Genomic DNA, 22238 nt, shown 5'->3' with positions numbered 1-22238 from the left:
CTTCTGGAACACACTGTGGTGTAAAAAACACTTGCAAAGATTGCTAAATTCATTCATTTAGGTGACCAATCTAATCTTCAGCTATGATTTTTACTTTTCTCCATGCCCTTTTCTTGTATTGTCTTATGTCAAATTGCACAGCGTCTCAAAGGATCCATTGGTATGTAGATAAGCTGTAATATAGTCAGCCTGTGGGGATAACACGCGTGTGCAGAAAACGTTCCAAAGAAAAAAACATCACAAAACAATTAGGCAGAAAGTAAGAAATCATATATAAACAAAAGCAAATGGATGCAAATGTACAGCCTGCAAAGGTAGGTATCAAACCCATGACAAGAGTCAGGAATGGTGTTGCCTCCTTTCTCTGGAGCTTCTGAGCAACGGAACCACGAAAACCGACATCTTTTTGGGAAGACTGTTGAGTAAAGCTGGACTAGAGGCGGGCAGAGGTAAGATTGTAATCTCATGCTACATGATCAGCGTGCCATGGAAGAACATTGTGATGACACTCAGACGTTCCAGTACCAGAGCTGGTTTACGCCGAGAGAAAACAAAAATATCTAAAGTATTGAGCTTTCCCGCTCATAAATACCACAGCTGTTCCCGTGCCTTCCTACAGATAGGTGACAGCAACAAAAAGGTCTTCTGGTACAAACATGCTGCAACAATATCCTCAGTGCTTTTGTTAATGTGCTTCTGTTTCTCCCTAAACTCACAGGAGAAAAAGCACTAAACTAAAACCAAAGCAGTTAAATGCAAGAGCACAATGCTGAGATTCATTCATGAAACATCTTTCTTCATGAATTCCCACACTGCTCGTTATCACTGTAATCTCGTTTAGCTCCTTCTCCACAATCTGCTCTGTGTTTTCACGCTCACCGCCGTCTCACTACGGATTAAAACAGCCAACTAGTGAACTAGAAATGTTGTGGGAAAAGTGCTGAGAATTACCAGTGAACTAATTATCTCCTCTGTGAGAGGACTCCTCTGCACATATTGGTTGTGAGTTTGGTGTTTTTTCACCTCCGTCACTGTGAGTAACAGACCTCCATCTGTGTGCTGCTGCAAGAGATGAATAAGAAGGCAAGAGAGTCTAACCTCCTACTAGACCTAGATGAAACGTGACAAGTTCTTCCAGCTCTGCTGAGGACCATAAAACATGGTGGTTCCTTTACCTAGACTGGGGCTGGGAGTCAGGGATGCTGAAGGACAGGAGTGGGGGGAGGGGAAGAAGCCTTGCATCATTAAGTATTCAAAGAAATCTGTCTGATGAAGATGAGCAGAGGGCCTTACGGGGTCTGATTCACCCAGGAGACACAAGAAAGGATCACTGGAATGTGGCTCGGATGAACTGGTGGTGGGATGATGTTTGATGGTTTAACGGTCTACAGTCTGGACAGTAAATCCAGTAATCCCAGTCTGAATCTCTGATTAATCTGCTCTTCATTTTTAAATCTCCCATAAACCCCCAGATTACCCATCACACCAGCAACATATTTTTGCTGCAGCCTTGGTTTCGTGTTTGAAATCCTCAGCTCTGATAAATTCCCGTACATCTGTGTCGTTTTAGCCGAGTGCCGGTGCGTCGGTGATAAAAATGCTAAGTGCAGACGTTTAACGGTGCGGCCGATAGGAAACAAAAATAAACATGGCCTCCATACATTTGATTACAGAAATGGAAACACAGCGACGTACATCATAAATAAATAAGACCATATGCTTTATGACAGTGACAAGTTGATCATAAACCTCTGGTCTGGTGTTGGCTCCATTACACATTCCAGTGTGTGTGTGTGTGTGTGTGCTTGTGTGTGTGTGTGTGTGCTTGTGCGTGTGTGCTTGTGCGTGTGTGCTTGTGCGTGCGTGCGTGCGTGCGTGCGTGCGTGCGTGCGTGTGTGTGTGTGTGTGTGTGTGTTATGATGAGCCCTAGCTTTCCCAGTCTGGACCTGCCAGCCCATCATCATCTGAGTCCGACTCCGGCGAGGCCTCCTTGATGCGACGCAGCGCCTCGTGGATGCTCCTCGTCAGCGGGTCGGTGTACGCAGGGAGCTCTTTCTGCTCTCTCATGTTCTTACAAGAAACCCGTCTAAGTTTGACCCCCTTGCGAATCTGAGCCAGGATGCTGTTGGGGTCGTCGTCATCATCCTTGGTGGGAGGCAGGGATCGCTGATCGACCTTCCGCAGATGGAAGCTTCCTCTCTTCAGAGAGGCCAGCACCTCGTCCATGGGAGAGCTCACTGTGACAGGAAGTAGGAAACAGATCATGAGTGCACTTAAAGGTTGTTATTATGAAGACTCCAGTCAAGAACTAGTACCTCTTCTGTTGTGGGAGTCATACTCGGGAGTTTTCCTCAGCTTTTTCCGTGCGCTCACCAGCTGGCTGCTGTCAAAGAACCGAGGGATGAACGGGCCAAGAGGGGAGAACATCAGCTCCTCCTCTGCACTCTTCCCCTCAGCTCTTTGATCCGACTGACCCGTGCTCCCGAAAGGAAACGACTCATCCTTTGTTGGTGGTGGGGGTGGAGGGGGAGGCGGTGGTGGAGGAGAGATGGGGGATGCCAGCAGGGAGGAGAAGGAGCAGGGAGAGCAGGAGGAGTCAGCAAGACTGGGCACAGGCAGAGGAGGAGCTGTGGCTGTGAGCGTTGCGACGGGCTGAGTGGTGAGCGTGGCGCTAGGGTCTGTCTGAACGCTGGTACTGAGACATGGCAGCTGATCCTGAGTCTGGACACTGACCGAGTCCACACACTCCTCCCTCTCACTCACGCAGCTGATGTCCATGCTCCTGACGCGCTCCTTTCTCCTGGTGTGAGACGAACGAAGACGAGTGGACTTCAGAATCACCTGACCCGGATACCGCTGGACGGAGACACACAGAGACAAACAGGAGGTGATCGCAATGAGAACCACAAAATAAGATCACACACTTCTATTAGACCGGAGGTACACACCAGTTTGAAAGTGCGCAGCCTGTCCAGAGTCCTCTGTCTCTCCTGGCTCACTCTGTTGTTCTTCATTTCCTCATCTTCTTCCTCTTCGTTTTTCAGCTAGAGATTCAAAAATGTTTAACATGTAAACAAGAAAAAAGAACTTCTAGTAACTTTTTATATAACATGTAACAGAAAAGAACAAAAAAAAAAAGCATTTAACCTCCTTATGGATGCTTTGACGCCTCTGTTGTTTCTGTGTGTGGCTGGCTACACAGATCTCCTAAAGAAACAAACACAGGAAAAAAAATGATGTTTAACAATTACAGTGGACTCCAAGATATGACTGAAGAAGAAAAATGAGAGTGTGAATTGGACACACACCCTTTTGTTACATAGATAGGAGCGCTTGGCAGTGATGCGCCCCCTTCGTGCCTCAAGCTGTCGGGCGCTGGCCTGGAGTCTGTGCAGCTCCTCTCTCTCTGCTGCGTCATCTTCTGTTATATCATCTGCACTTTCAAAGGTATCATAGTACACAACCTCATCCTGACGCTCTGAAAGCACAAATACGTAAACAAACAGACACTTTGGGACACAAAAGAGTTGTCTAGAATAATTTTCTACATTAATTTGTGTTTCTGATTCCTCATTTGTGGATTGTTTGGTGAATTTCGTGAAAATAAAACACAGAAATAGAATATTTTCACGAGTGTTCAAACCTTATGCAATGGTAAGATGCAATATTTAACCAAATGTGCATAATAAGAGTCAAAAGTGTCATGATAAAATACATTTTTGTGTAAGTTTTTGTTCAAAAACAGAAAAATTATGAAAGAAAAGCTAAATCTAATGAATTGTTACTGTTTCTTTGAAGCACGTTAGCAAACGACAAATAATAACCCATAATTTTGTAAATACCCGTCATCTGTCTACGAATGCTGTCTAGTTGAGCGGTGAGGAGTAACTCCTCACACTGAAGTATCTCCGCCTGGATGTCATACAGCTGCAGCTGGAGCTCGTAGTACTGAGTCTCCATGTGGTCCAGGAGGGCCATCGCGTCCTCTCTGCTGCACAGACTCTGCATCTGAAGGGGGAATCACAGCTCAGCAGGGAGACAACACAAAGTGCTAAATCACGCCTGATACGATGTCAAGTGCACCGCACCTCCTTTCTAAGAGTGTGTTTCCTCTGCTCCAGGCTGAGCTCCCTGGCTCTCTGAAGCTGCAGGGTTTCCTTGGCAACCGAAAAGCGCAGTCGTTCCATCCGCTCCACCGCTGCCGTCCACGAAGACTTCCCAAACTTTCTCTGGTCCACTTTCATACGCTCATACACACCTAAACACAAAAACCAATGCATGCTCAATGAGTGGGAATGTTGCTGCATTTACTCACTGAAACAAAACAGAGACACCTACTGGCCATGTTTGGTCATTACAACTATTTCCATCACAGACAACAGCTTAAAACCCAAGTTTACATCGTATTTAATAGAAAAAGACTTAAATAAAACTTGAGTTCATGGGTAAGATGTGTGATAAACAAGGACACGTTCAAGAGCAACCTCACAAACTGAGTCTGCAGGCAGAACTGAGGAATCAATAGGTTGTCCTTGATTCCTCCTGTCACTGTTCATTCAGAGCATGACTGTCTGTTCTGTCTCATTAATACATTAGCCCTGGGATTGAAAACCACACACAGGTCGATAGAGAACCAATATTACTACACCAGTGTGTGTGTGTGTGTGTGTGTGTGTGTGTGTGTGTGTGTGTGTGTGTGTGTGTGTGTGTGTGTGTGTGTGTGTGTGTGTGTGTGTGTGTGTGTGTGTGTGTGTGTGTGTGTGTGTGTGTGTGTGTGTGATTCAACAGAATCATTCAGCTGCTGCTTTATCGACTCGGCATCGGCAGAAGTTGGCACAAAGTACCTTTCTGGGCTCTGGCCGTGATCTCAAAGTATTTTACAGTAAACTCTTGGATGTTGACGACGGCCTCTTGAGCTTTCTTCTGCCAGTCAGAATCCTCCCGTTTCAAAGCTTCAACCCGCCTCGGGCCCAAATAGTCGTTCTCTAAAGAAATCTGAAGAGAGGATGGACGTCATCGTCAGCAAAACACACGTAACCTCCATGACAGAGTCAATTAATTAAAGTATCTTTCCGGAGTTTTCCCCTTTCAAAAATCATGTGTGATTTTTCAGAAATCCGTGAAAGTGATCGTCTCATCATGTATCCCTGCCCCGCAGAGCTCCGTGCAATAGGAAGCTGAGTGCCGACCAGAATTAACCAATAGCGTAGACTACCGCTTACATGCTTCAAATTGAAGGAATACCTCGGCTGATGTAGTGTTGATGAACATTTCACGGACAAGTAAGTCTCTAAAATATAAATATATTAAAACACAACATGAGATGGGAATAATACAACGTGTTTTAGCTCTGTTTGTCAGCTACAGAAGGACATAAATAAACTAGAAACGTGAAGTTGCCACCTTAAAAAAGGGAAGGAGAAACTGTTTGTGTGATATGCTTTTCAGCCACTAGATGGTGCCATCAGACAGGAGAAATACTCCGGAAAGATACTAAAGGTTCCATAATCATGCTATTTTAAACATTTGAGAGCAACGGTAGGCGCAGAACATGAAAATATCACCGTAGACATTATTGAGATGTCATTTATCTTAAATACGAATTATTTTCTTCAGCTTGAATTTATACGTGGAAATAAAACGCTTCGTTTCATTGAAGCTCCGCCCACGCCAACTAATGTGCCTACAACAGAATTTCCTTCATTGGTTACGATAGTCCTACAGGCATCTGCTTGCTTCCTTAGTTTTGCCATGTGGCCTGTGGGTTCAACTCCCGGAGGTGGTGGCAGTCATTTATTTAGCCAGCTGAAGCAGATTTCATGTTTTTATATTTTAGCTTTATTTATTATTTTCTGCAAAATATTTTGTGTCTTTAAAGATCTTTGAATTTGGTCATTTCAGCTGATTTACTCTGCTCATCTCACATGGACTCACACTGGCTAAAGAAAGTAAAAAAAAAAACAGATTAGTCCTTCCTTTGTAAGCAGTTTACCAATAAAGGACTGAAAACGTAATACTGGCTAGCATAGCTAAAAAAGAAGAAAACAGCTACTGCTCGGACCGGGAAGAGAACCTGCACATGACAGCCCTAACACTAACCATCGCACGACCAAGTCTGCTGCATGACACCAGCCGCCTAAGCCACACATCCTGTAATGCCCAGGGGAGACCATGGGGGAGACAGGTTTCAGACCAGAGACTGGCTTCCAGGTGAGGAGCAGGGCCTGATGACGAGAAGCAGTTTCCACTGACGCTTTACAGGATTTTCAAAGTAAAACTCCAAATTTGCAGCTGAAACAAGAAAATCCATGAATGCAGCCAAAAATGGGTTTGGGTTTTTTCTCATGATGAAAAACAATATCACATGGTAAGGAGCTTCAAAAAGTGGATTTTCCATGCTATGACCCCTTTAAAATCTGTGACAAATAACACTTAAAAACAATGTTTAGGTCATGTCTTAAACATACGCACACTTTGGGATTATTTATAGTGGAGTGCTAATAAAAGTGTGATTTCCATCAGAGTGTGAATACATTTAACAAAGAAGTAGACGAATTAAAACCCATAAAAGGTCAATCATAATTTGGTTTCTGTATCTGTTTTAAGCATGAAACAGAACAAAAACAGCTAAACTAGAAATAATATTAAGATTATGCAGATGTTGGAATAAAACATTAACCACATTACATTTTTGTAGTGTTTCTAGCTAAAAATTCTTATTTATTTTATTGTTGTAATTAACATTTTATAACTCTTGTTTCTCCAAATTAATAAATAATGCAAAAGGCTTTTTTTATTGCTTTTGTTCCTTGCTGTGGAGGTTAAAGGGAAAAAGACTGAGGATAAAACCAAATAATGTTAATATCCCTCAAAAAGATTTTAAATGGCATCTAATGTAGCCTTCGTAGCACCAGACATGTATTAAAAAGTGAACTAATGAAGATGTGACACCAGGAAAAGAATGAGTTAGATATTTTATTGACATTTATTTTCGGTTTTACTTTTTATTATTGCCTCAATGCTTTATTAGCACCTGATCAACATCCGCTACGTAAAATAGTGGTGCATCAGGATTAAGTTTAATCTTTCTGTATTTGGTGTAAGTTTGAAATCTGTGATTGTTTATCAATCAAATGCAACTTTTCTCCTTTCAGATAATCTGCTGGACATTTATAACAAGTATGTCCAGCTGCTGTTTGGATTATGGATGTTCAGCAGAAATCCGGCTCAAGCATCTTGTTTGTTTTGCCTGAAAAAGTTACCTAGTTTCTTGTATAGCGAGGATTTCTGAAGCAAAGCTTTGATTTCTGAGTTACGATTCAGTGAAAACTATTTTGTTTTGTTATCTTCGACTGTAGACACACACTGCGTGTGTTTGAATTGAGACTACATGCAGGGATTACACGATTAAACCGATCTACGACGTCTGCAAAATGACCACTTTTTGCTTTGTTTAATGTGACAGAATTAGATTTTATTAGATTAAAAGATATATATTTTTAAACATTACACTAATATTTAAAACAAAACATCTGCTCAGCTCAGGTGTTTATTTATGTTTGTGCATTCATCTGAAACCCAAGAGAGCAACAAAAGGAAAGAGTCCAGCACATGGCTGAGGCCGCCACTGCATGTCATTAATACCCTCAGAGCTACGCCCTCCCCCCACATCACTAGGAGGTTCCATGGTGTAATGGTTAGCACTCTGGACTCTGAATCCAGCGATCCGAGTTCAAATCTCGGTGGGACCTGAGTATTCTTTTTTCTAAACTGCCCTGTCAGAGCTCCACTTTCTGATGTTTCAGCGAGAAAATTAACACACTGAAGTGAATGAAAACCACGGAGCGCAGCGACCGAGACAGGAAGGAAAAAATAACCGAGTTGTGAGGAAGTGATTGTGGAGAGCAAAGCAAACACACACAGGCGACTAACAACCGTGACGCGCTGCAGACATGTCCAATCTGATAAAAGCCTCTTGCTTTGGGCTCCAACAACATCCACATCTGACTCTTCACTAAAGAACTGAATTAAAGCAACACCTAAACAAGACTGCAGCGTCACCCATAGGATCACACCCAAAATCATGAGACTACACGGGGAAACCGGAGACAGGACGTCACTCAAATCCAACCTGCTACGTCATGTTTAGTATTCCAGACGCTCCAAAGCCTTAAAAAAGTATCTGGGACAAAGCTTGTGCGACACCTTGAGATTTTAAGGTCGTGAAATAACTCTTGAGGCCCTACCGATGTGCTGCGTGTGAGTCAGGGGGCTAAATATACCATCAGTGCTGCAGTGACTGAACAAAGCCTTTCCACCATTTATCCCTCTTCCTCGTTAACAGACGTGAAACTGCTCTATTTTAGGACATGAGAATTTCACGTGACTGACTCATTGTGTTTTATGACCCTTCTACATAAAGAAAACTATAAAAATAGGAGCTTTTAGTCTTAGTTCCTTTGTTATTTCTGTATAAAACATGTGTTTGTACCTTTATCTGCTGTCTGCGCAGCATGGCGAGCTCCCTCATGTCTCTGAAGGGCTGCAGCAGGTACTGGTGCAGCTGTGTGGAGGCTTCCAGCACGCCGCCGTAGGCCTGGTCCTCCTCCTCATACAGCTCCAACAGCTCCACCATGCTGTCCGTGGATCGGTGCTTCTCCAGCAGCTGCAAGCACATATTGTTCTTTTCAACTTATGAAAAAATTCCTCTTATTAGCCAAATTTCAAAAAGCTGTTTAAATCTCAATTCAAATGTGTTGATTATAGCAACAGAAGTGGAAAAAACACAGTAATCCCCTAGAGACAGAGAACCCAGAGTAAAGACTTATGAGGACGCTTTGTGAATCTTTAAATATTAGAAGTCTTTTAATGAAAAGTTCATTGTTTTAGTGCGCAAAGTCACATCTGCTGCTGGGAATATGATCAATACGTACAATTTTGTTCGCCTGAGCTGCCCTGCTGGCAACCAGCAAACACTAAAATAGCTATTAACTAAGCCCCCAAATGGAGTGAGAGGATCAATAACCCAGTGCTTTAGTGTGGAACTCCACCACCACCTCTCAGGGTTTCACTGAGCAGCGTCATATGAGACAGAGCCGCCTCGGCTGTGATGGAAGGGCTGAGGAACATCACCTCCATCATGAGAATAAACAAACCTTAAAGCAAACCTGAAATCTCAATCTGAGAGCCATTAACCCTTTGATGCATGAATTATGAAATCTTCAACCATGATTTTTGTAACATTTTTTTATTCATCTTTAGGTGTGAATGAAACAAATTTCAACAAATATTTTTAGTAAATTTTTAAAATTTACAAATAATTTATTACATGTCCACCTCAGTGGACAGCGTGCGTTCTGAACATGAAATATGTTGGCTTGACTTACTGAAGTCCAAATGGAGGGGCTAGCATAGCAAAATAATAGCAAAAATAAATAAATACTAATTTTGAATACCTGTCCACTGTAGTGACCATTATGCATCAAAGGGTTAATAGGAAAACTGCAGCAAATGAATCCAAACAGACAGATTTATCTGCTGCTTGATTTCTGCACAGGAAGGGAAGTGAAGGAAACCTTCCTGCGTCTGGCTTTCTTTCTATCCTGACTGCTGCCGGTCCGGTGTGGGTCTGACGTGTGGGTTATTTGTTTATGCCTCTTTGTCGACTGGCATGAAGGGATCAGAGAGGAAACGCCTTAGGAAAAGAATTCGTACAACATTAGTGAACGTATGATCAAAGTTGTGCAGCATCTGAAATGAGATCGCTTTCTTTGAAAAAGCAGGAAATGTATACCCGGGAAGCCAGAGGGTAATGTTGTCATGCTAGTAAATACCTGCACAATAAATCTCTGTCACTTAATCTCTCAGAGGACTTTTTGTACTCTTCTGGCTCCATGAGTCAAGGATGCATTAATCCTCCTCCATTGATCAGTCAGACCGTGTGAGAGCCAGTGTGCATAAATATAATGTATGTTTATATTAAAAGCAGCTAATCAATCACCAGCAGCTGCTGCAGCAGTGTAACACTAGCAGGCCCGCAGTGTGTGTGTTGTCTGGGAGCTGCGCTCCGTTAGCCAGTCTGTGTCAAACACACGTCATCTTGATTCGGTGCTGGGCTTTAATTATGTTATATACAAACAAAAAATTGTCATTAGTGTGATCTTATTTTTGAAATGCAGATTAATAAATAAACTCTTTGCAACACATAATTCTGTTTGTGATTAACTTCAGCTCCTGCTAATCGGTTAGAGAGGCTTTTCCTTCATGATATCCTACTTTGAATCTTTTCTAACTGTATTTTTACACGCTGAGGTTTCCATAAGCTCCTGCACGTTGGCAGCACGCCTCCTTCAGAAAGTGGTGTCTCTGTGGATCTGGTTCATTCCAGCTGAGCCTGCAGAGGTTTCAGCAGAATCTGAACTGGAGAAGTTGGAGCTTCAGGAGTCAGCAGCACCTAAAGCCTCTTAACAGAAAGCAGATTTAAGAAGAGAGTTTAAAATATTACGCACTTCACCTGTGAGTGGCTTTTTTTCTGCTGGTTACCATGGTGATCATAATATGAATATCTGCAATTAAACACTGCCATCAGAAAAAAAGTTGTGGCATCCAAAGGTCCAAAAACAGAAACGAACACATTTCAATGAGCTTGGATTGCACTTTGTGCATGTGTGTGGGGGTGTATGTGTGTGTGTGTACACCTGACTCTCAGCTGAGTAAGCAGCAGACAACAGTCATCATGCCATGAGCACAACTCTCTAAAGAGGATATGCTTTACAGGTGCAGCCATTTTTTTATTAAATCTGGTCTTTTCGCCAGCCAGATTCCTCCCAAGCACCAGGCTGCAGGTTTAAAGATGTCACTGGCTGCATGATGCTTGTTTCCTGTTGTACTTCTTATTCAAAGTTTGCTTTTATTATTTGTTTGGAACACTGATGTAAACGTAGGAGTGTTTTAATTATCCAAACTTAATGATTGAGGTGGACTCAGTGTTCAGCCCTCTGAAAAAAGCAGCAGAGACCAGCATGTGGTGCTTGTTTGCTGGAGAATCCAATCACCAGCATCGCATGCTGAACCAGCATACCAGCAGCCAAAACACTACAAGTGCTGTTTTTTCAGCAGGGATGGTGTCTTTTGTAAGGACATGACTTGTTTACCTTTTGTATAAATTGTGATTAGTGAGTCTGAAATTACAATCCTTTCCCAGTCCTGCAGCATGTTCTGCACACAGCTTATAGGTCCCATCAGGGGCTGGAGGACCAAACTCACCTCCTGCAGGTGTCTGCTTGCACGGCTGAGCGCCTCCTCATACCCGGACTGCCTCAGCTCACTCAAGCTCTCGTAGTACTCATCCGGGTCGTCCTTCTCGGTAAACAGAACCTGCGACAGGATCTTCCATCCGCAGGTGTCAAGCGCGTGACCGAGGTACACCTGTAAGCTGTGGCACAGCTGGTCCATTTCTGTTTCCGGCACTTCCGCCGGACCGAACAGAACCGTCCACATCCCGGCCGGTTCCTCCGGAAACACCGGGAGGAAGGGCTCCAGGGCCGAGTTCACCGAGCACAGCTGCTGGTGGATCGCCCGAAAGTCCTGGAAGGAGAAAAGTCCAGCCCAACTACAGCCTTCTCTGCTTAGGTTGTTCAGCTCCTGCAGGTCCAAGCTGTCCAGAGAGGGGGACAGCTTGTCCTCTTCTAACACCTCTGCATCAGGACCAGCTGTCTGAGTTCTGACTGGACTTTTCGGTGTTGCATCGCTGGCTGCTTTGCTTGAACTCCGGGACACTTTATCCCTGCGGGTACCTTCAGACAGTTTTGCCTTGTCCCCATCGTCCAGGCTCAGCTCCGCCAGAGGATCCCTGCCAAAGCTTCTCCTCTGAACCGTCCTGTCGTGACACGTAATGGCAAATTTTCCCTCAACTTCATTCCAGGCGACAATAAAAACAAATTTGTGCTTTTCCTTTTCCTCAAACGCATTCGGTCGAACAGCGACCCATCCCGACTCCAAGCTGTCCTCCATGGTGAAGGACATGTCTGCAGAGTGATGGAACATAAACAGGCTATCTACTGATGCAGCGCACTTACACAGACCTCATTACAGCCTTACAAACAAACCGAGGACACTGCTGAAGCGGATTAATCTGAAGCAGAGAGGTGTTATGTCCCATCTCTGGCCCACCTGCTCCCAGCTGTCTACCGTCTGTCCCAGTCTCCTGTAGCCGCTAGCTTTGTTTTTAGCTTTCGTACATCCGACCGTGTGTTTACCAGCCCGACCGTTGGTACCCCGTTATTCTAGGTGTCTCGGCTCCAGACCCTCCCTCCTTGTTATCGCAGCGTGTCTCCGGGAAGCTAAAACTGCAGCGTACATCGTTTAAATAAAGGACAACAAAGACACGCATAAGTGGGGAATCTGTCTAACTGCGTTGTTTTAGGGTTAGCATCGTTTCAGCTGCTCACATCCTTCCTCCTCATTATTTATCCAACAAGACCAGTCGCAAAATGATGCATTCAAGTGCTGCAAGAAATGTCGGAAACTTATAAAAGTTGCTTGATGACGAATTGACTAAATTCCTCTTAGTTTCGGTTCAGTCATTTGTTCAAGCATAAACCTGCAGTATTAAAATACATTTTTAGACTGGTATAAGGGCTATGTTGATATTACGAGGGAAAATACATCAATCAGCATTGACGCCTTGGTCTATAGTGATCGTAATTGAACGCGGCCTTAGAATCGAAACTCGCAGAGCACGTAGAACGTGCTGACGTTCAATGGTTTATGAATAAAGTCCATATTTAATTATACTAGTGGAACTACATTTGATTTAATTTATTAGTAATTTTACTTAACTACACATACAAAGAACAAAAAGCAAAGTTAAAGTTTAAAACGTGTATTCATATTTAGAAGCATTGTTATATTGATATTCATTGAGTTGGTTTATTGTTGTTTCTTTCACTCTTAGCCTTCTTTTGTTATTTTGCTACCAGTAAATAAAAAAATCCTTAATATAAAAATCATTGAGAATTCTGAAGCCAATTATGTGACAGGAAAGCCATCTGCATGGCCAAAGTTTCTGACGTGAGGAAATCTCTGCAGATAGAACATATTAGCTATAACCTTGTTTTGCTATCCAAAATAGTGGACACTGCTTGTAGACCTGCCCATGCCAAAGATGTCAGTCACACTGCTGCAAAGCTACTTAGACAAGAAACGTTGGTCTTCAAGAAATGTCACAGATGTCAATAACTATTTAATTAGACTATATAAAAAAGCAGATTGAGCTGTTGGTTTCTAAGAATCTGTTCATCAGACACATTTAAATATTGATGAAGACAAATTCTTGAGACACTGATTACAGATTATTATGTATTTATAAACTTTTTCTTGGCCCTTTTATTTATTTTAGACAATACTATTGGAGATAATTCATAAAGGATAAAGGAAATACACTGTGAACTTCTGTCCTCTCATAAATTAACAAAGTTGGCCACATTTTTGAAAATAATTACAAAAACAAATATCCCTACTTTCACTGTGACTATTTTAGGATTTATGACCTGTACCACATGGCCCAGAACGACTAGATTGATATCTGCAATTGATAGTTATCATTAGGAACACCTTTGGCATGTTGTGATGCCCACACACAACCCCTACTTAGACCATCTTCTAAAATTAATATAACTCACACACACACCGTATAATAATGATGACGTTTATGGACAGATTATGTCTGTCACAGACATATATACGTTTTTTTTTTTTTTTTTTTTACAAAACAAGACACAATGTATGACATGATAATTAAAATATAAATGTAATTAAACATAATGCATATAAATTAAATTCAGTTAAATATAAAATCCCATAAGGCTAGAAAAGTCACTCAGTTCAATAGTACACCGGTCATTGTAGCCGTAGGCTGCACAAAAACGGGCAAGGAAAGTGAAGATACCCATCCAATATGGCGGCGACACTGGGCGTTTACGTATTTCATGTCGAAGATGTCCGTGGTTTTGCCCAGTAGAGGGCGCGTTCGCCTTTTAGATAACTTTAGAAAATATGCGTCACTTCCTGGCGGGATTTTGAACATTTAAGATACATTCAAGAAACACTTGGAATTCAGAACTTCCCATTGTCAACAAGAAAATAAAACATCAAAATAAGTATATATTTGTGTTTCTAATGACATGCACGATGTTTTGAATATACAACAGAAGTGAAACATGTGGCGGACATGCTTTGTCAATTTCATAAATAAATTATTACCAAGATTACATTACTGTGTATAACTATGTCCGACGAACTTCAAAGAACGTAGTGTAAACAGCTAGGGCAGCGACCCACATACCGAGAGGAAATTGACATTATCGCTGTTGTTAACTCGTAAATAATGGCGTTTAATGCAGCCAGCGAAGGTTTTGATACGTTTTACTGAGTCGTTTAAGTAGCTTGTGTAGCAGTATTACAAACTCGTAAGAGTAGCGTTAGTTTGAGAGGACAATAGCCGGGACGCAGCTTTGTGTTCATGTGACATTTTAACTTGTTTTATTCAGGTACGATGTTTTTTGTTTTTGTTTTTTCCATCCCAGGAGCTAACTACTGTGCAGATGGTCGTAGAGAATAACCTGATAATTTAGGTTTCTGATGGTTTGGGCCGTCTTTAACCCGTACCAACGCTTCAGCTCAGGTTTGACAGGACACGTCTAGAAATGGGACATTAAGTTGTTTTAGTGTGTCCATCAAGCATTAATAATTCCACGCTATTTTACCACATGAGCTTGTGTCATTTATTTTGTTTCATTTCTATTAATATTTTCTGCACTTTTACTTCTGGATGCTTGCAGTGCTTTTATTTTGTATTGTTGTTGCTTCATTTCAATGCAGTGTGTGTGTGTTAGTCGTGCACCAATTCTGGTCTTTTAGAGGTGACATATTTTCATTTCTTATTTGTCGGAGACTTATTTGATTTTTCTCTTAACACTGCAATTGTCCAAATGCATTTTTTATTCTGAATAAACAATGAGTGCGATTCCAGAATCAAAAACTTCCAAATTATTACAACCATGTTTATTCATAAGTTTGAGACATTTCTGTTTCAACCTCATTTTAAATGATTGTTATGAATCTTTTTTTTTTGTTTGTTTCTTGGACTTTGGTTCTGAGTTGGAATTTGGCTTACTTGCAGGTTTTGTCACCTAAACACCCCAGAGTTTGGTATCGATTTGTCCTTTCACACATGGATGCATCAGAAGGCTTGGCGATTGTAAATCGGATGGTGGAGACCGTAGCTCTAAGTGATGATGCAGATCCTGGGAGCTCCACCACACTGAAGGAGACTTCACCCACAGACATGCTGAGGTTCACCTCTTTATTTTTACTAAGTTGTGTTTACTGTGAGTGAGGTCAGGAATGAGGTCCCGCCTCAAGTAGAGGAGTTTAAGTATCTCTGGGTCTTGGTTATGAGTGAGAGAAAAGTGGAGCGTGAGATCGACGGTGGATTGGTGCTGTGTCTGCAGTGATGCGGGCATTGTACACATCTGTCCTGGTGAAGAGAGAGCTGAGCCTGAAGGCAAAGCTCTCGATTTACCGGTCACAAGCAGCCAAAATTAGTTTTCTTCCCAGGGTGGGTTCTCCCTTAGAGATAGGGTGAGAAGCTCGGTCATCTGGGAGGGGCTTGGAGTAGATCCGCTGCTCCTCCACATTGAGATGAGCCAGTTGAGGTGTCTCAGGCATCTGGTCTGGTTGCCTCCTAAATGCCTCCTTGATAAAGTTTTCCGGGCACGGCAAACTAGGAGGAGGCCTAAAGGAAGACCCAGGACACTCTGGAAGGACTATGTCTCTCAGCTGGCCAGGGAACGCCTTAGGATTCTGGGGGAGCTGGGGAGAGGGAAGTCCAGGCCTCTTGGCTTAGGCTGCCGCCCCCGCGACCCGACCCTGAATAAGCGACTGAAAAAAGATGGATGGATGTTTGCCATGAACCTGATTGTAATATCTGGGTGGTAAAAAATAAATGTAATTGTTTTCCTTTCAGATTAAAACAGCAGATGTCCAATCAGTGCTTTGAGATGGAAGTACAGCTCAACGCAGGTATGATCAAAGGTCGTGTATTTTTGTTTGATTGTGCTTTCCTCAGCTCTAAAAGGAGCTGATATCAATATTATCATTACAGGCAAAAATAAAAGATCCTGCAGCGCATCCGAAGCAGAAAGAGACTTGTAAGTATTTCATATACAGACTTTTAGCAAATACCATCAATGTCACAATTCCTGATTTTAGTAAATAACTGTTTCAGACCAGACTTCATGAGTGAGCTTGAAGAGGCGAAGGTGGTTCATTTTAACAGCACATTGGCGCTGCACAGGTAAGCGAATGCTGGACGTGTGATGTAGAAGCTGAGTTACTTAAAGATGTAGTTTATTGCTCTTGTGTCTTTTAGAATGCAGATGTGGCACGCTTTGGAAGAAAATATGAACCAGAGCGACCCAGAGGAAGAGTAAGTCGGTTCTGACGACCGTTCACATTTTCTCACTGATTTCTGGTCACTGAAGGAAATTTCTTTTCATCTCAGATCTCTGAAATTTGTGAGTGACCGCTGCATGTTTCTGTGTTCACGGATAAAAAAACTTCAGGACGTAAGTCTTCTCACCCTCTGCCGCCTTTGCTGCTGCATGAGTTATTTGTTATGTGCTAAATATTTAGTTGCAGCATTTAAAAACACAATTACAGATATTGAGTTGTTTTTTGTGGCTGAAGCTGAGGTTACTGATGTAGTCGGTTGAGTCTTTTCTAAATAGATGTCAGTACAATTAGAACAAGCACTGAAGGTGTTGACACGTGTTATTGAAGATGTAAACAAAGCAATCCATGTGGCTCACAAGACTTGTGAAAACTTTCTTTACTCCATGTAATGTCCTTGAAACATCTGGTTTACATTTAGAATGCAACGTTTAACCCAAACTAACAATTTCATGTTCAAATCTTTCATTTTTCTACAGGAGGCGAGTAAACTTCAAGAAGAAATTACAGAAACACAGAAGAACAGGCTTGGTTTGTCTTTCCTTATCCTGCTCATTGTAGCTCTCAGACTGATCTTTTTGCTTGAACCAAATATGTTGCTTGTGTGTAGAGATTAAGCGTCAAACGCATGAGAAAATGAAAGAGATGGAAGGCCTAATGTCCAAGATGGAGCACCCAGATTCAGAGAAATACAAAGCTGCTTTGGAGAAAGGCCAGGCAAACCTGGAGAAATATAAAAAGATGGCCATAATGACACAGAATGTCCTTCAGGTAAATGACGCTGTAATCCACAGGATTATAGTTGATATTTAGGATAGATTTGTGTGTTAACGTGTGTTTTCCTCTGTAGAGCATTCTCACAGCCTGTAAAGTCAACTGGCTGGATGACCCCAAACTTCAAGAGATTGCCATGACGCTGGAGGAGTTTTCTATCCCTGACTAGAGACTAACGTCATTTTAAATTTTATTATTTTTAAAGTGCAAATGTGAAGAACTGTTGGAAATTCAAATAAAATTATCATTTATCAAAAGGTGTTTGATATTTTCTGTTATTCTAAAAAATATAAACAATTGCTGTAACCTCCACTAGAGAGCGACAGAGAGAACACGTGTCCGTTTCTGTAAGAGAAGAAGAACAAGGCCCACACGTGTTTATCAAGCCTGGGAAGTTCTAGATATTTCGTTTGATTTTTTTATTTTTTATTTTATTTCTGGATCTGACATAAAAATGCCGAAGGTGAAAGCTGAGAAGAAAAGTCGACAACATCAAGACGTTAAAAGTCAAGGTTTGTCCGAGTAGTGGTTTAGGTTTAGCATGTTAGCTAACCGTGTTTAAAGAGCTTATGTTTTTACAACAAGCTGATACTTCTTCCGCCACATACGAGGTTTACACTACATTTATTTATTATAAAGTACAATAATGTGTTTTTGTAATGTTCGGATAACTCTGGATCAAATGTCTAATGACGAAAAGGGTCAAAGTAGTTGCGTATGTGGTAATTCCAGCCGTAGAAACTCGTTTTATCGTTTATTTGTTGAGTGAATTATTTTGGATTTGTTTTCTCACTAGGAGCTTTTGTCCTAGCGTAGATCATACGTTTTAAACGCAACTTTATCAGACTTGCAAACTGCATCTTGCATAAAAACTGAGTTTAAATTCGAACATGATGACAGAAACCCCGTGTGTGCATGCTGCTTTTTTCAGGGATCATGTTCAACACTGGCATTGGCCAACACATCCTGAAGAACCCTCTAGTTGTCAATGCGATTATAGAAAAGGTAGGATGTGCGGGAGTGTTCTGGGAGTTTATGATTTCGCTGTTTACCTCATTAAAGTTACAATCCTGTAATGACTACGCTGTTTAAGCACATGATTACAGCGTGATAAGGAACATCTCAATTTAAACTTGCTTTGATTTACAGAATCCTATTTAATGATCGCAGAGAAATCTGCCAGGCTTTAAAAGCAAAACAATCATAGCTGTTTTACATTCACTCTTGGCCCAGTGGTTGCCATGGGTTTCATTGAGGGACCACACGAGCTTCCTTATAAGTGGCTGCAGCTGATTTGTTGTCATTGTTCAGGCTGCTCTGAGACCCACAGATGTCGTTCTGGAGGTAGGACCTGGTACTGGTAACATGACTGTAAAGCTGCTGGAAAAAGCCAAGAAGGTGAGCTGTAGATGATACATGCACAGTATCCAGATCATCATCCCTAGAGCCTAAGTAGAATCCCCTTTTGTTGTTGAAATTCAAGCAGTAATGTGCTTTTGCAGGTGGTTGCCTGTGAGTTGGACTGCAGATTAGTGGCTGAACTTCAGAAGAGAGTCCAGTGCACGTGAGTGAAGGCAGCAGCCGGTGTCACTAGATACCTTGTTTAGAAATTTAGCAGTAGGTGGAAAAACAGCACCATTTCAATGACTAAACATTGTAACCATCAACAGGCCCCTGCAGACCAAACTTCAGGTTTTAGTTGGTGACGTGTTAAAAACAGATCTGCCGTTCTTCGACATCTGTGTAGCTAACTTACCTTACCAGGTAAACACACGTCGTCCTCCTATTAAACCTGATTTGACATACTTAGCAACTTTTCATTGTAATTATTTTTACCTGCATGTACAGATTTCATCACCGTTTGTCTTCAAGCTCCTGCTGCACCGGCCTTTCTTTAGGTGAGACAGCTGGGGCTTACTGATGGGCGTAGCTGTTTTAACATCTTGTTTTTAATGCATCAGATTTATTTTTGTACAGATGTGCAGTGCTGATGTTCCAGAGGGAGTTTGCTATGCGGCTCGTTGCCCAACCCGGAGATAAGCTGTACTGCAGGCTGTCCATCAACACTCAGCTGCTGGCTCGTGTGGACCACCTCATGAAGGTCGGTACACTGTCTGAGACACTCGCTGGTTTACAGAAACACATATCTGTGTTCCCATGCTGATCTTTTTTTTTTCTTCTTCTTTGTTTTTTTTCTCCTTTTTCCAGGTGGGCAAAAATAATTTCCGCCCTCCTCCTAAAGTTGAGTCAAGTGTTGTTAGGATAGAACCGAAAAATCCTCCTCCTCCAGTTAATTTCCAGGTGAGTTTTAGCTCTGCTGGTGGATCTTCTTAAGAGCATATTATGTACTAAACTTCTGTCTTCGTTAGGAGTGGGACGGTCTGGTTCGAATCGCCTTTGTACGCAAGAACAAAACCCTGAATGCAGCGTTTAAGTAAGCAGACAAAAACTTTAGACTCAGAATTATAAGAACTGTTTAGTCTGATGTTTGTTTTTACATTTCCAGGTCTTCTGCAGTGGAGCAGCTGCTGGAGAAGAACTACAGGATTCACTGTTCTGTCCACAATGTGGTGAGTAACATACTCAACAGCTTCATTTATTCAAAACAAATCCCATCCTGTGCTGTGTAATGAGTTAATTTACATGTTATTTAATAAGCCATAAGGCATAAGATTCCATAGTAAATACGAAATCATGGGTACTGTTTAACCAGAAGATTGGAACTTTTTATTGCAGGGATTATGTAACAACCTCGTATTAATTCAGAGACAACAGAAGAGAGAGTCAGGTTTTAAAAGTTTAAAGATTTATTACTAAACAAATTAAAACTAGACTAACTTTAACACTAAATGTGTGGTGTAACTAAGGTGAATGATGTAATGTGGAACGTTGTTCAGAACCTGCAAATCCGAAGAAACGATTAGTTCTGGTGGGGAAATGAAGGTGATGTCTTCGCGATAAGCTTTGGTTAGGAGATTCATAAACACATTCGACGCCATTCCATCGGCCTACATACCCTTGTGGAAATCCCCGTTAGATCGGGAATGTCGAGGTCCAGCTTGACCCTCTCTGGAACCGAAGCCGGTAGGAAAAGCAGCGGGTGCCGACCAGACCAGTCTGTGAGATACTTCCGGGTCACGACAGTTTTGTTGGCATCTAGCGAGACCCAAAACTGGGTCGTGATGGTTCAGATTTTATTCTGAAAGGAACAGTTGCAGCAGTTCGAACAGCAACAGATTTTATCCAGCTTGTCGTTGGTTCTTTCGGCTGAAGAGGAAAGTTACGGATTGGCCGCTCCAACTTCTCTAGAACTCTTTGAACTGGCGTTAAAGATGACGTGGACGTAGTTTTATACTTCGGATGTTTTGGTTTATGGTCGAATGAAAAGATGACAGATTTACCAAGCACCACCAAAACCACGCCTCCGTCAGATCTGGCAGATTCTGATTGGTTCAGTAAAAGCAATGTGTCATGTCTTAGCGCTACGCGAGATCAGTCCTAGTGGAAACATTTAAAGACATATTACTTATTATATTCTGTAGGATTATAATAAAGTAATTAATATTTTGATTTCACAGGCTGGTTCACATCTTATTATTGACTAACACTTTGTTTGATTAGCTTTATTAAAAATAAGAGTTCTTTAATTTATTAAAAGGAGATTCCTTGTCTTCATTCTTCTCGAGCTGGAAAGAAGCAGTTTAGAAGCAAATGCATGAGACCTTGAGGCCATATGTCATGCTGACTAGTTCTGTGTCAGAGGGGAGGGGGAAAATGACTTTTGGTGGAAAACAGTCATTTCATTCCGTTACAGCTGCTACTGGGTTAATCGATCAGTGAGTTTGAATCTTAAACCATTTTAATCTCAACAGGAAGTTCCAGCAGATTTTAGTATCAGCAAAAAAATCGAGAGTGTTCTGCAGGAGGCTAATTTCAGTGAGAAGAGAGCAAGGTCCATGGACATCGATGACTTCATGGTGTAAGTTAGTTTGATGAGTGGATTGTTTCAATTACAAAAACATCTTCATAAGTGTTGGTATTTTCTCATCCTCAGGCTGCTGCATGCATTCAACTCCGCAGGAATCCACTTTTCATAAGAAAAGCCTCCTGAGACATCTGATGCTCAAAAAGTGACTGTTTCTGTCCTGGAGTTGGGCTCAAACGAACAGAGTTCTGAAAATAGGTGCATTAAAACGGCTCACATTGAGTCTTATCTTAAACTTCTGCCTATGAGCATGGATTAGTTTGGGACTGTGTGTGTGTTTGTTTAATCTTCAGAAGCTTAACCATGTAATGTGCAGGTAAAAAATCTGCATCACTCTCGTTTGACAGTAAAAACATCTGGGATCCTAACTAAATCAGTTTCTCACATCTGTACAATAAGACTATATGACACAGATAACTGGATTAGAATGAAGATGGGGAAATCAAAATTAAAACACCTGCATAAACTGAAAGGAGCATAAATAACTTTCATAAACTACTTTACACACTAGGAAAATTGCAGCTGAATAAAAAATAAACTAAGACTTTTTAAATGAATGCTATGTTCATAGGAATGATCTTTTAAAAAATTATACAGATTTCTTTTCTGTAAAATTCACTAACCAGGGAATGAAATTCGTTTCTGGTCAGTCGTTGCATTTGTGGTTAGTTTGTAATTGTAGATAACCGTAACAGCCAGCAGAGGGCGACAAGTAATTCAATATAAGATTCGAGATAAGGAGACGTGGATGTGGGACCATGAACAGAGACGATGGGGTCTACACATTGGATCTCGCATGGGACTGCACCATCAGAGAGGGGAGAGCGGCCAGCAGAGGACGTTGTCGCCCTCTGCTGGCCGTGGATAAACTGAGTTGGAAGTGACGCCACAATCAGCGTCAGCTCTGAGGATGTTTTGCAGTCGGCAAACCATGGACGTAATTTTCACTTTAGAAGTAAGGGGGGGG

At 41.8% G+C, this 22238-nt stretch overlaps 3 protein-coding genes and 1 non-coding gene across 6 annotated transcripts; 3 read left to right on the top strand and 1 right to left on the bottom strand.

Moving 5' to 3' along the window:
- Positions 1-1774: 1774 nt before the first annotated feature.
- LOC107393909 (junction-mediating and -regulatory protein) lies at positions 1775-12187 on the bottom strand. Of its 2 annotated transcripts, none has more exons than XM_015972529.3 (10): positions 11266-12187; positions 8492-8665; positions 4845-4995; positions 4089-4258; positions 3843-4008; positions 3309-3478; positions 3148-3207; positions 2949-3044; positions 2316-2856; positions 1775-2237 (listed from the first exon to the last, which is right to left on the bottom strand). In XM_015972529.3, exons 1-10 carry the CDS (start codon positions 12043-12045, stop codon positions 1927-1929), a joined length of 2619 nt encoding a protein of 872 aa, XP_015828015.1. In that variant the 5' UTR covers positions 12046-12187; the 3' UTR covers positions 1775-1926. The 2 variants fall into 2 exon arrangements, with proteins under 2 accessions (XP_015828015.1, XP_015828016.1); XM_015972530.3 differs by having other exon boundaries at positions 3309-3433.
- trnaq-cug (transfer RNA glutamine (anticodon CUG)) lies at positions 7680-7751 on the top strand. The gene has a single exon. It is a non-coding gene; the product is annotated as a tRNA-Gln (tRNA).
- Positions 12188-14315: 2128 nt separating the features above from the next.
- On the top strand, positions 14316-17543 carry cenph (centromere protein H). 2 transcript variants are annotated; one of them, XM_015972527.3, is made up of 10 exons: positions 14316-14549; positions 15182-15354; positions 16028-16083; positions 16166-16211; positions 16289-16357; positions 16433-16489; positions 16565-16628; positions 16992-17043; positions 17123-17283; positions 17363-17543. In XM_015972527.3, the coding sequence occupies exons 2-10, from the start codon at positions 15233-15235 to the stop codon at positions 17453-17455; spliced, it is 720 nt and encodes a 239-aa protein (XP_015828013.3). In that variant the 5' UTR covers positions 14316-14549; positions 15182-15232; the 3' UTR covers positions 17456-17543. The 2 variants fall into 2 exon arrangements, with proteins under 2 accessions (XP_015828013.3, XP_015828014.3); XM_015972528.3 differs by lacking the exon at positions 14316-14549 and adding an exon at positions 14565-14683.
- A 70-nt stretch (positions 17544-17613) lies between these two features.
- Positions 17614-21644, top strand: dimt1l (DIM1 dimethyladenosine transferase 1-like (S. cerevisiae)). Its single transcript, XM_015972526.3, has 12 exons — positions 17614-17798; positions 18218-18291; positions 18598-18684; positions 18789-18850; positions 18957-19050; positions 19135-19184; positions 19264-19387; positions 19495-19587; positions 19656-19720; positions 19793-19856; positions 21159-21265; positions 21341-21644. The coding sequence occupies exons 1-12, from the start codon at positions 17741-17743 to the stop codon at positions 21381-21383; spliced, it is 921 nt and encodes a 306-aa protein (XP_015828012.3). The 5' UTR covers positions 17614-17740; the 3' UTR covers positions 21384-21644.
- The last annotated feature ends 594 nt before the right edge of the window (positions 21645-22238 follow it).

This window comes from Nothobranchius furzeri, chromosome 17 (assembly GCF_043380555.1).
Source record: "Nothobranchius furzeri strain GRZ-AD chromosome 17, NfurGRZ-RIMD1, whole genome shotgun sequence".
NCBI lineage: Eukaryota > Metazoa > Chordata > Actinopteri > Cyprinodontiformes > Nothobranchiidae > Nothobranchius > Nothobranchius furzeri.
Note: the sequence above shows the minus strand (reverse complement) of the source record. Positions and strands in the feature narration are given on the sequence as shown.

Coding starts and splice junctions, on each gene's coding strand:
- LOC107393909 (XM_015972529.3), bottom strand. CDS start 12,045: ATGTTCCATCACTCTGCAGACATGTCCTTCACCATGGAGGACAGCTTG. Junction 8,666..11,265: donor CAAGCAGACACCTGCAGGAG/GTGAGTTTGGTC, acceptor ATGTGCTTGCAG/CTGCTGGAGAAGCACCGATC. Junction 2,238..2,315: donor TGACTCCCACAACAGAAGAG/GTACTAGTTCTT, acceptor TTCCTGTCACAG/TGAGCTCTCCCATGGACGAG.
- dimt1l (XM_015972526.3), top strand. CDS start 17,741: ATGCCGAAGGTGAAAGCTGAGAAGAAAAGTCGACAACATCAAGACGTT. Junction 19,721..19,792: donor ACCCTGAATGCAGCGTTTAA/GTAAGCAGACAA, acceptor TTACATTTCCAG/GTCTTCTGCAGTGGAGCAGC. Junction 21,266..21,340: donor GACATCGATGACTTCATGGT/GTAAGTTAGTTT, acceptor TCTCATCCTCAG/GCTGCTGCATGCATTCAACT.
- cenph (XM_015972527.3), top strand. CDS start 15,233: ATGGATGCATCAGAAGGCTTGGCGATTGTAAATCGGATGGTGGAGACC. Junction 15,355..16,027: donor TCACCCACAGACATGCTGAG/GTTCACCTCTTT, acceptor TTTTCCTTTCAG/ATTAAAACAGCAGATGTCCA. Junction 16,490..16,564: donor CAGAGCGACCCAGAGGAAGA/GTAAGTCGGTTC, acceptor TTTTCATCTCAG/ATCTCTGAAATTTGTGAGTG.